The 12,488-nt window shown below is 40.4% G+C and overlaps 1 protein-coding gene across 2 annotated transcripts in view; it reads right to left on the reverse strand.

Moving 5' to 3' along the window:
• The window catches only part of NEGR1 (neuronal growth regulator 1), an 856,142-nt gene that overhangs the window by 306,812 nt on the left and 536,842 nt on the right, over window positions 1-12,488 (reverse strand). For both annotated transcript variants that reach the window (XM_061630506.1, XM_061630507.1), the window contains exon 3: window positions 7,192-7,317. In XM_061630506.1, the coding sequence (XP_061486490.1) occupies window positions 7,192-7,317 (126 nt within the window). The remainder of the gene's footprint in view (window positions 1-7,191; window positions 7,318-12,488) is intronic.

Here is a 12,488-nt window from a genome sequence, read left to right on the forward strand (position 1 = left end):
TGGGCATATTATTGCATCATGAACTAAGGGTTGTATCCAACAAACTTCTGCTTTTGCCATGGAACTTTCCTTCCTCTCCTCTTCCTGGATGTATACCACCTCTTCTGCCCTGGAGGGTTGGGAGAGCCCCCAGAACAATTTCAGGGGGCACACCAGGGGAGTAAAGGGGGGAAAGTTCCATTGTGAAAGTGGAAATTCTTGAGTTGAATTAGTTGGATACCACCCAAAGTTTGGCCAGTGCCCTGACAAATGTGTCCCTCAAGTCCTGCACTATCCCTCATGTATATGTCTAGCTATGCTGATCGCCAGTCACTATACCCACCAGCATACCTCACCACACTTGGCCATGTCCATTACAAATGGCTATCATTAATCCTCCAAAGGAGTTTCCAGGCATAGACATTTGTTTCTGTTACAACCTTCCAGCATACTGATTAAATAATAAGCTGTTACTGTTTTTGACGCTGTTGTTTGTGGAGCAGAACACATGGATGTTGAAGAACCACCCACAGGGTGCAGCACATCTGAGCAATTTCATAAGGAGCCAGTACAAGTTGGTTGCTAGCTAACCTCTTGAATTCACAACATTCAATGCATATCACTTGGTTGCCAAGGGCTCCTAATCATAAAACAGACATGGGAAGGGGGGGAATAAAGTAATGCATGCTACTACCCATCATAAAAACATAGCCACCCACCCACCTTACCACCCACCACTCCTTGTCAGCTTCCCAATGTTACCCACCCACATGGTCTGGCATATCCTTTCTGAATAAAAAAGGTACTCAGAAATACACACAGAGAGCCATGTGGGAGCTGCTTATCTATGAATGGTTCTTGTGTGGCTAGAGCAGTATTTAAGTGACCCACCATTTTGGCAGGTGTCAATAGCCCAGGAACTTGGCAGACAGGGAGAACAGTGCTGATTCCATCTGTAATCTGCTCCCGTGTAGGCTTACTTAACTAGGAGTAAGACCAGTAGACATGCATGGGATTGTACTGAAAACATCACAAATGTGAATAGAAACAGATATTGCATTGACCCTAATGTTAGATAGAAAGATGGCACTAATTCATACTGGGATGGAAAGATCTGTAAATTTTGATTCTCTCAGTTTCTCATTTTTCCAATTTTAAATTCAGTTCTCCACATTTCTGCAGCACTTTGCAATTTTTAACAAAAGTCCTCATGAAAATTCTCCAACATTTTAGTGTTTTTTCCTAATTTTTTCCTAATAAACATATTTTTGTAGGCAGTCTTGACAAAGTTCCCCTTTTTTGCAGGTGATTTCTCATTATATAATGCATTTTAGATGTTATTTTCATGCACATATTAATTTTTATGCACACTTCCCCTTAACATATGCATTTTTGTAAATATTGGTTGACAGACTGCATTGCAAAATTCAAATAAGTGTGAACTTCAAAAGATGTCTGTTTCAGCTCATATTGTTTCAGAAAGTGAAAAATTGATAAATTCAGTTTGAAATGTGAGCTGAATAGAAATTCTCATCTATCCTCATACCAATCCAGACCAATGGAATATTATCCCAGCTATTCTTAGTTGGCCAAACGAGCTCTCCACATCTCCAGGCATAGATATTTTGCAGGTCTTCTGCCTTCAAATTCTCCAGATGGACTTGTGGAAGTATGAAACCAGGAACTTATGAATGCAAGACATGCACCCTATTTCAGAGCAACAGTCTTTGTGATTATATGAATGCTGCTGTGAGGTGAAAACTGAGGGGAACATGAAGTGCCCATGTACTAAAATGAAAATCAAGTGAACTAAAATGAAAATCAAAGCTAAAATCAAATGGATGCTGCACAACAAAAGCCCTGAACATTTTCCAATGCACAGAGCTTCTTTTCTTGCCTATCAGAGAATTTAATGAGATCAGAAGGTTCTGTTTTTTCACATCTTCTTTGTATGGTTTTTCTCTAGACTATGTTTTGGGATGCACACGAACTATCTCCTCATGAATTATTTTACCCCCAGCATAATTTTGTCTGTGCTAGAGGATGACCCAGGAATTCAGCCAAATCAGATTGTCAAACAGTCACCCAAAAAAATATCTAGTAGTGCTTATACAATAATGTCGGTACTCTGAATACAGCCTCTCAAATATGGTATGAAATGTACTGCAGATACATCGTATCTTAAGAAATAGTCTCCTTGCCATAGTCTTGGAAAGCAGTTTACATGTATATTTCTTCCTGTTCTTTGGTCAAACTTGAAATCACCATCATTATCACACTTGGTTGACACTCCATGAACATCTTACTGTTCTCTAAAGTGAGATCTACCAGCATTTGAATGCTAGAAGGTACGTGGTTAAACATAACTGAAGCACTCTCCGAATTCTATTATTCAAGGAAATGCAAATGAGCGATTCCTTTTCTTGTTGTCACTATTATCCAAATGGAACGATATTCAACATCCAGTTAATTCAGAAAAATGTAATTCAAGTGTTCTATGGATCTGTATGGCTGCAATTGTGCAAATGAGACTGAACATTATCTCTGGCTAAAGAACTGAGAAGCTGTTATCCCTATTTGACTGATTTGTCTAGGGAAGCCCATAGTAGATGGCAATACTTTTGCCAGAAAGCTTCCAATATCTAACCTAGGGCTAGGGTTGCCAATTGGCCCAAATAGTTTTTGGACTTTGAATATGACTGCTGCATGTGTGTGGGAGTCATCTTCCTCCTCCGTCCTCATTAATTCTTCATTCCGTAACAATTCCTTAATAGCATATATATGTGTTATATTTGTGACTTGATTTAGTAGTCTGCAGCAGGGCTCAGTTGCCTATCTGTTTTATGTGCAGTTTTCGTTCTTGCTTTACACCTCTGAAAGTTGTGAACTGCACTGTGTTAGATTAACATGTGGTGGCCTGAGATGAGTTCTTCTACAGATGAGTCCTTGGCGGCAGGAGCTTCTAAGCAGACACAAACGTTGTCCATCTTAGATCAGGAGGAGTGAGCAGAAGATGGATCATGATTAGGGATGGGTGAGAGATTCATTTCAGTTTGCATTTCAAGCAGAATCTATCACATGCACACTGGCTGAAACAATATGAAAACGGAAACACAGCCTTCCTTTGAAATTCACACATATTTTTTTGCAATGCAGTTTACCAACCAAACAATGTTTACAAAAATGAGTATGTTAGGGGAAAGTGTGCATGAAAATGAATATATGCATGACATTAACATACAAAAATGCATTAGATGACAAAAATTGCTTGCAAAAATGTGTACATTAGTCAAAACTGCTTTAAAATTATTTATTAGGAGAAATTTGCACTAAAATTTTGGATAATTTTCATGAGGGTTTTTTAAAAAACAGACAAACAAACAAATTGCTGCAGAAATGTGGAAAACTAAAGACTGGAAAAATGCAAAATTAAGAGAACCAAAATTACAGAACTTTCCATCCCTAGGATCCATTAGTACATCACTAGATGATCTAAAGTTGATTGGCAAGGATTTCAGACTCCCTCCAAAAAGGGCAAAAAAAAGAGGATAAATACACCCCGCAATCATGTGGCTGAAATGAAGAAAGCAGAGGAAGTTATAACTAGGAGTGAATTTTTATATGGAAAGACTGTGGGCTCCATTTAGTTCTAGTTTCCTAGGAACAGTAGACTTTAATCCTAAGTGTATGTTGTTTGCTCCTGGTTCTGGTTCCGGATCTTAGGGTTCTTGTAAAAAAAAAAGAAATAGATCCCACAAAAGTCTGCCCTCTCCTACTTTAGATGAACAGAGCATTTTTGTGCACCTTGTCCCTTTATCCCTCCAGTCCTACCCCTGTCTACCAGACTTCATCCTCTAGGCTCCACCCAGGTACTGAAACTTTGTCTTTTAGGAAGTGGTAACCCTCCGCAGGTTGCAAAGCTTTTCAGGTGAAATCTCAGCTTTCCTTTTTAAAGGAAACTATAGCCATCACTGCCTGCCATGCCTTAAGGAACATAACAGTACCCTAATATATTTCTTTTTCGAAAGCGAAGCATTTTGAAAACAGTAGGGAGATTTAGCGTGCAAAGTGGGGAGGGAACACTCAACCATTTCTCTACCCACTAGATTTCCCGTTTTTAAATCTTCCTGTGGGATACTATTATATTTTTGCAATTTCAAGGTCTTGAAATGTCTTGCTTAGGAGATTGGACAAATGTCTCTAGAATACTTTAGGGAATGGATATCCTGCTCTAGGACAAGGGACTGAAATGAGTGGCCTCTGTGCCCTTTCCTACCATTTCTTTATCATTTGCACATGCTGTCACAGAATTCTACCTCTGCAGTTTGGGGATTGTATTTGAAGCTCCCTGGATGTGGAAACCCAACACTAAAACATGTAGAAGTATTTCTACACGGAAAAGGATTCAAATATACATTCTAAAGTTCACATTCCAGGAAATCCTAAATGTTTGAATCTGTCTTCATTGGTTCAGTACCATCTGGCATCAACAAGTGTTTAACTTGCATTCATCTCCACTGATTATCCCCAGTGGCTGATTACTAAAGAATATTTTTCTTCTTTAGAACATCAATATGTGAATACCTCTTTCAGAATGCAAAAGGGGTGGTCAGGAATGAGTAGGAACTGAGTTTCCTGCTTATGATTTCCCCCCCAAAAGTAATATTTCCATCTTTATTTTTCTCCACTGTGTAGTCATCTGTCTAAGTAGTCCTGATTCTTATGCACTATGGACAAATCCATGTTTTTAAAAATATATTATTTGCCAAAAGATATCTCATGAGAGTAAGCCATTCATATCTTATTTCTTGGTTCAGTGAGTTGGCAACATTCACAGTATTACCCGATGCATGTTTACTCAGAAGTAAATCCCAATGTGTTCATTAGGGCTTACTTCTGAGTAAATGTGTTTAGGATTTTTTAGGATTTTGTTTGTTGCATGTTTAATTGACATATTGAAGAAAAGCCTCGAGTATTGTGTTGATTTCATCAGAAATTTGGCTATTGGGGAAAATCCTAAATTTCTCCATGTGCTGAAGTTGCAAGGTGGCAGTAAGGTTCTGCTAATGTCATTTTCACAATGAAACTCAAGGTCCTAGGTTGCCATTAGGAGAGCTCATATCCTAGGCTCCCACTTTGAAGACTCCCCAAGGTTCCCAACACAATTTTGTTTGACATTTAGTTAAAGACCACCTTTACGAAGTAACAGATTTTTCTACTCCCTTGGTGGTCACTTAAAAAGATTTAATTGTTGCTCTTTTAAAGGTCACTATTAGTAATTCTTTCAAGCCCTCCTCTGTAAAGCAAAGTGCTGATTAGCATTACTTTCAGGCATGCTAGGACGTGTCTCTACATCCACATGAGATTGATCTACTATCTAAACATTGTCTAGCTGCCTGAATAAGCTCTTAAACCCAATGCAAATAGCAAGTCCTCCTCCTTGAAGTAGTAATTGATGGCGTTGTTGTTGTTGTGGCTAATCTAGCATGGGGATAGCCAATGTTGTACTCTTTCAACCCCAAGAAGGCAGGAGAAGGGAAGGCAGGACTATGAAGTCACAGTTCTAAGATTACAATCTAAATGTCAATAGTGGACAAGACAAAAGTTGTAAGAGGGAGGGAGGAAAAAGTATCAAAGACTAGACACAGAGAAGAGAGATATGTGGAGGCAACGGTGGCAAGGGCTGAATATGAAATCTAGCAGAACTTGTGGCATTCTAGTGTTGTTGAACATCATCCCTAGCCAAGATGTCCAAAAGTCCTGATGAGAGCTGTGGTCCACCAACATCAGAAGAGCAATAGCCACCCACCCTGTTGACTTATTTACTATGTTTATATCCCACTTTCCCTCCCAGCAGCTCAAGGAAGTCCTCCATTTTTCCCTCACACCAAACCTTCAGCGAGTAGGTTAGGTTGAGAAAGAATAAGTGGCCCAAGGTCACCTAGTGAGCTTCATGGTCAAGTTGGATCTGCAGCCCTCCCTCTGCCTGAGCCTGTCTCTGCCCAAACCCTAGTGTGGGAATGGAGGAGAAGCAGCCACAACTCACCCACACCCTCTGGGCCCTTTTCCTTCTAGGGCCACCTAAGTCCAACTATGGGATGACAGAAGTTGCATGATGGTGAGCAGCAGCAGCCACTGCCCTGCCCACTATAACCCTCTTTCTTTCCTCTGTAGCCTAGGTGCCTCCTGCTTTGAAGTGCACCACCAAGGTCGCATATTCATCCTATTTGCCTTTCCAAATACCATATGGCATTCACGTCTCATGGGGAAGGGCTGTAGTAATTGCTTTCAGTACAGAAGGTCTGACATTCAATCCCCACCATTTCTAGGTAGGTCTGGGAAAGGCTTACGCCTGAAACACTAGTAGTCAATACTGACCTTGATGGACCAACGGTTCTGATTCAGTATAAGACAGCTTCTTATGTTCCTATGAGACAAGGGACTATATCCCTGTTACTCTGGCAACAGGGCTGCAATTCCTCCCTCCCTATATTGCTTCTGGCAGAGAAGCAAGATTGTGTTCCCAATATCACAGCAACTGAGCAAGGGTCTTCAGCTGGACTGGTCAACTGCACCTTTCCTGACACCTCCTTTTGGGCTGCTAACCCAGCCAGTTGCATTGCTCTACCTCCCATTGCCCTGAATCTGCAGTCTCCCTTGCACAGGAAAGCAAGGAAAGAAAATTGTGTGTGTGGGGGGGGGGGTGTCTGTACGTTAAACAACCTGTCTGTATGTTCTGTGCAAGTGTTGGGGCAGGAGGACAGAGAGGTGCTAGAGACCTGAGTCACTCAAACATTTGGAGTAAGCCCTGACAATGCACATGCTTTTTCCCTGCTTTGAACTTTCTAAGTACATATTTCTAATTTTGGCAGGAAAACTTTGGGAAATCAGATTCAATACAGGCTTTTTTTAAAAAATGAAAACACCAAAAAATTTCTTTAAAATACTTTAAAATTAATTGGTGCTCTCCTTATAGTCATTTACATCATGGACTTTTACCATCAGGATGCATTCAGTATGATTCAATTAGTGCCTTTAACCAGATTTTGAAAAATGTTTCAAGACCAACCCAACATTTCTAGGTTCCTAAACAGCCTAGCACTTGGAATTTATATCATCCTTGTGTGCAGAATGTATATGTAAACACACACACACTCACTCACCAAAAACACATTCTAGTAGAGAATCAGATCTAGTAGACTTTGAGTATACCTGATGGAGAGATATGTCTCCAAGAAATGGAAGGGTCTGGTTTCCCTGTAGCCAAGCAGGCCAGTGTGACGTTGCTTCCTTCATTCACCACAATGTCATTTGAGATATGACTTATCTTTGGAGAAACTGAAATGACACAATAAGACACAATTAAATATTTCCTTAATCTGTGAAACTGCTTCATCCTGATTAGTTTAGAGATGTCATCATGATGCAATATCTTATCACTTTACTCCAACTTAATCCCAAACAAGAGTCCATATTATAATATGGAACATTATTCCATATTATTTCAAAACTAATTCCAAGTAATTTAAAATCAAACAATACAATCCAGCACAACAAATCATACAGAGATTAACATAGGCAGCTATATCTTCCCCACAGAACTGTTAGCCTAGAAAAGCATTAGTCTGTTACCTGAAGACTGCAAAGGAGCTCACCCCTTGGGTTTCTTGTGAATGAATATTTCATAAAGAAGGTGCCACTGTTGATAAGGCCCTGCTCCTTGGAAATAAAAATGGTGGTAATGTTTTGGCTGATCTCCACATTTAAATTGGTCCTTAGTCTTACCAAAGTCACTGGGAGTAAACTGTTCCAAGTGATTTGTAGTGTGTGCTGTGATCTGTATTTATATGCAACAAAATCCCCTGCACCAATTAGGTTTAGTGCGCTGTCTGCAGAGATCTTACTATTGGGACTAATTTATAAAATGTTGTGTTGGTTAGGAACCCAAATGTCAGTTCAAACTGATGAATCAGTGCTGGAACTCTTTGGGTCTGAACAGCCCTGTCCTACATCTCTCTTCAGCAAGCTACTTCCCTCAACCTCTCATTTAGTCTCTGCTGAGAATTCACTTCTGTAGCAACAACTTTCCTGAGCCACTAAGCCTCTCCTTAATTGCTCATCTACTGCCACCTGACATATTTCTACTCTATCTGCATTACTTGCTAGTTAATCGCTCGCTCATACTCCCAACCTTCTGTCTTATGCGTGATTACAAACCCACTAATCTAGATAGGAACTTATGTCTTGTACAATGTTGGAGCAAATGATGAGAAAATTCCTTCCCCCTCCCCAAACTTGCGTCACACTGGCTCACAAAATAAGGCAATTTTATTGTTTTTCAACAAACAGAAACATAATACATTAACAGGTAAAGTACACAAAAATGGTGATTATATACAGCACACATAGCATGACATTGTCCACAAGACAATTAAAGCATGTCACACACCCCAACTTTCTTGCATGACTCAGAAAAATACTGGCTTTGCGCACCCATATTCAAGTAGAGTATGAAGGAAAGCCAGGTATCACTAATGCATATTTTAGGGGAAAGTCTGCATACAAAAATGAGTTCATTAGGAGAAATTTGCGCTAAAATGTTGAAGAATATTCATAAGATTTTTTTTTAAAAAAAATTGCAGAAATGAATTTAAGACTGGAAAAAATTAGAAACGGAGAGAACAGAAATTTACAGATCCTTCCATCTATATTGTGATGCCATTGTTCCACTACCTTAGAAAAATTCCATAATCCTTTTATTGTATATAACACTAGGCTATCAGGTAAATAGGCAATATGAGATCTCCCATGGAGGATGTGCATCTGTTTAAGATTTACTGTGGGTTCTAAGAGGTGTTACACTGACAAAAAAAAAAAGACAGGATAACAAGATATTTTTATTTAATGGTATTTGTATACTGCTTAATTGTAAAAACCTCTAAGATATGGTATGTGAGCATAAACATACAAAAAAACACAATAAACAAAAACACATTTCAAAAACTTACTTAAAATTCTAAGGAGTGTGCCTTTCATTTCAAGATTTTACCCAAATTATCTCTCTGAGCTTGTCTCAAAAGTGAAAGAGAAAAGTAGCCAGCTGTGTAGTAGTGCCAGATCACACTGGGATGCTTTTCGGCAGCCTACTTTTCAGTGTTCCACTAATACGGCGGCTAAAATTAGAGTAAGGCCCCACTCATATGGTGCTTGTTCTGCTTTCAGGTGTCGGACATCATTTTATTGAAGGAGTTCCACTTTTTGTCGGCTTTCGTTTTTAGGCGGGGGATCTGGAATGTAACCCGCCATATGAGTGGGGACCTACTGTACTTTGTTTTTGGAGCCACCCTCCTCCCAGGTCCCTCTATCTCCAGCACTACAGCCAATCAGTGATCAGGATTCATCCCCTTTCATACTGATTGGCTCCCACTGTCTGTTGTGGAAGCAGAAAGTCACAAGGAGGCGAGGACAACAACAGTTTGTGTGTGTGTGTGTGTGTGAGAGAGAGAGAGGTTTATAGCGAGGAGGGTGGATAGCCAGGCTGCCCACGTATTTATTTTCTTTGATTCTTTAGGCAGAGATTCCCAAACTGTGGTCCATGCTTCCTTTGCCCCCTTATTTTTAAAAAACTTGTGAGGCCTAGCTGGAGGGAGAGTGTTACAGCCCATTCCTATGCATGATTACTCAGAAGAAAGTCCCACTGATTTCAATTGGGCTTACTACCAGGTAAGTGTGTATCACAATAACAACTAGAGGAAAATTGTCAGAAAACTCTGAAATGAAATCCCATGTGACTGATTTTTTCTCTCTTGCAGGGTGGGAGAGGCTCCATTCTAAAGCAGTAACCAGAAACTTTCTGGATGGTAGCTTACTCTTTTGGTGCAATCATTCCTATAATGTTGGGGTGCAACATTCATTCATCAGTTCACAGCTCCTGATTTTCAACATCCTTCTAAAAATGAATTCATATCTTCCTAGGCTTTAAATTATTCTTAAAATCATTGGCAGCACAATGTTTTTACATGTCTACTCAGCAGTAAGTCCCACTGAGTTCAATAATGCTCACTCCCAGCAGGATTAGGTGTGGCAGATGAATGGGATGTGGACTGCCTTCAAGTCGATCCCAATTTATGGCTACCCTATGAATAGGGTTTTCATGGTAAGGGGTATTCAGAGGGGGTTTACCATTGCCTCCCTCTGAGGCTAGTCCTCCCCAGCTGGCTAGGGCCTGCCCAGCTTGCCACAGCTGCACAAGCCAGGCCCTTCCTTGTCCGCAACTGCCAGCTGGGGGGGCAACTGAGCTCCTTGGGACTATGCAGCTTGCCTACAGCTGCAGAGGTGACAGGGCACATAGCCCCTGAGCCACTCACTGTGAGGTGATTTTTAGCTGGCCCTTGACACCCAGGAGACACGAGCGGGGATTTGAACTCACAGACTCTGGACTCCCAGCCAGGCTCTCCTCCCCACTGTGCTATGAATACCCTATTCATAGGGTCGCCATAAGTCGGGATCGACTTGAAGGCAGTCCAATACACAAGAATGGGATGTACCCTTCATGGTGTGTGAGTGCATGAGTGCAAGTGTGTGTGAGAGAGAAAGAACAGGTAAATCTCTATCTCTCTTGTTAACCCAGATCCCAACACAGCGGCAAAAAAGGGGGGGATGTGTGGTTTTGTTCCAGCCTAAACCCATGAGTTCAGGAGGGAAGGAGAGAAAAAAATAAGTTTGAGACAGGATGTGTGTAGGTGTGAATCTGAATGTTTCTGTTGGGGAGGGTGGAGTTACTGTAGGTCTTTCACTTGCTGATCTTAGTCTTGCATTGATACATTCAGTGCAAGATCAGGCATTGTATTTCAGATGGAGGGGGTCAAAAGTGATGTAAGATTTATAAGAATTCTGTTCAGATGCACATGCTGGGATAAATCCAAGATTTAAATAGTTAAAATCAAGCACTGTATTAATTTGTTGTAGTTATTTATTAATTTCATAATAACTACAGCATTTTTTCTTTTTCATTTTTGAGCAAAAAGAATTTGAAATCCCCACTCAGTGATGAAGCCCTTGGGCCAGTCATTATCTCTTAGCCTAACCTACCTTACAGGCTTCTTGTGAAAATACAGAAGCAAGTATAAAATGACTACAAAGGGGGACTCAGTGTAATGGGGAGTTTTACATATCCATATATATATGATCATAGCTATTAAGAAGGTATATGTTTTACAATCATAAGGAGTTAAGCATAGGCTTGTAGGCCTATTAAGACCTGAGATTCAGGCTCACAGAGCACCCTAAATTTCCATAGGCCTCGATCAGATCTGTAAGCAAAACCTGTTGCAACGGCAGCGGTCACAGGGACCTTCTGTTTCTTTGCCAAGACTCGGCCAATGCATGATTGACAGGTATTGATTACCCTATTCTTTGGAATCAAGGAGCGTTTAGTCTGTGAGAAGAAGCTGTGATTGATGTAACAGGGAGAAATAGCTAATATTTGATTCTTGTATATAGCAATAATGCCATCTAGAGGAAAAAGCTTTACGGCATAATCAAAGAGTTTAATGAAGAGAAATAGTGAGATTTTACAATGATTTTACAATAACCCAGTGTGTTATATTATATTTACAACTTTATAAGTGTGTTTTCATTAAGAAAAAGGTACTCTGGGTGTGGCCTGCCTCCTCTATATCCCTGAGGCTGAATGATACTAGTTAGCCAGAGTCACCCAGTCTTTTCCTTAGTCTGTGTGGCTTCAAAATGAAGCTCAAGTGTTTAAATAATCCCCTCTCTTGAGCTATGTATTTTATAAGTAAGGAAATGGGATTTCTGAGAAAGTATAAGGACATAAGAACCCCAATGGCAAAGGAATAGAACTGAGGGTGCTCATACATTCCCAAATACCCTAAGTTGAGGCAAACTTAACTCAAGGAACTTGTCCAAATATCTCTGGGTGTACCTGGGTCAGGCTGACTGATCAGGAACAATGGCATATGGAATGTACTGGGTATGCTTGAAGGCACCTTCACAATGGTACTGGCCTGAAAATTCATTAGTCAAGGTGGACAGCAGAACAATGGTAACATTAATGAGATGGACAGAAATTTTGGAATCAGCATGGAGTTGCCTAATGCTTTCTGATTGATTTGGAAATGATTGTAGAGAGGAGGAACTGTGATGTTGGGTGGGTGGGAACTCATGAGACTGGTTAATCACTGTCACATGCTGTAACTGTACTCTTTAAAAGAGCTTGCACACAGTGTCTCAGTGCAGTCTCTCCTAGATGTTTCTGGGAGGCTGACCCTGCATATGCTTGTAAAGAATAAAGGCCTACCTTTTTGCTTTAAGCCTGTGTCCTCAAATATTTTTTTAAGGACCCCCAGCAAAAGATGCCAAAGGAGAAAAATTCTCCATCAAGTGCTTGTATCACAGGCATCAAATCTTGATTCCTTTAACCAAAGTGATGCATCTTTATAAAGGAAGGGACATATTTTTTCTCCACCCCCTACCCCCCCCCTTAG

This window comes from Rhineura floridana, chromosome 6 (genome assembly GCF_030035675.1).
Source record: "Rhineura floridana isolate rRhiFlo1 chromosome 6, rRhiFlo1.hap2, whole genome shotgun sequence".
Classification (NCBI taxonomy): Eukaryota; Metazoa; Chordata; class Lepidosauria; order Squamata; family Rhineuridae; genus Rhineura; species Rhineura floridana.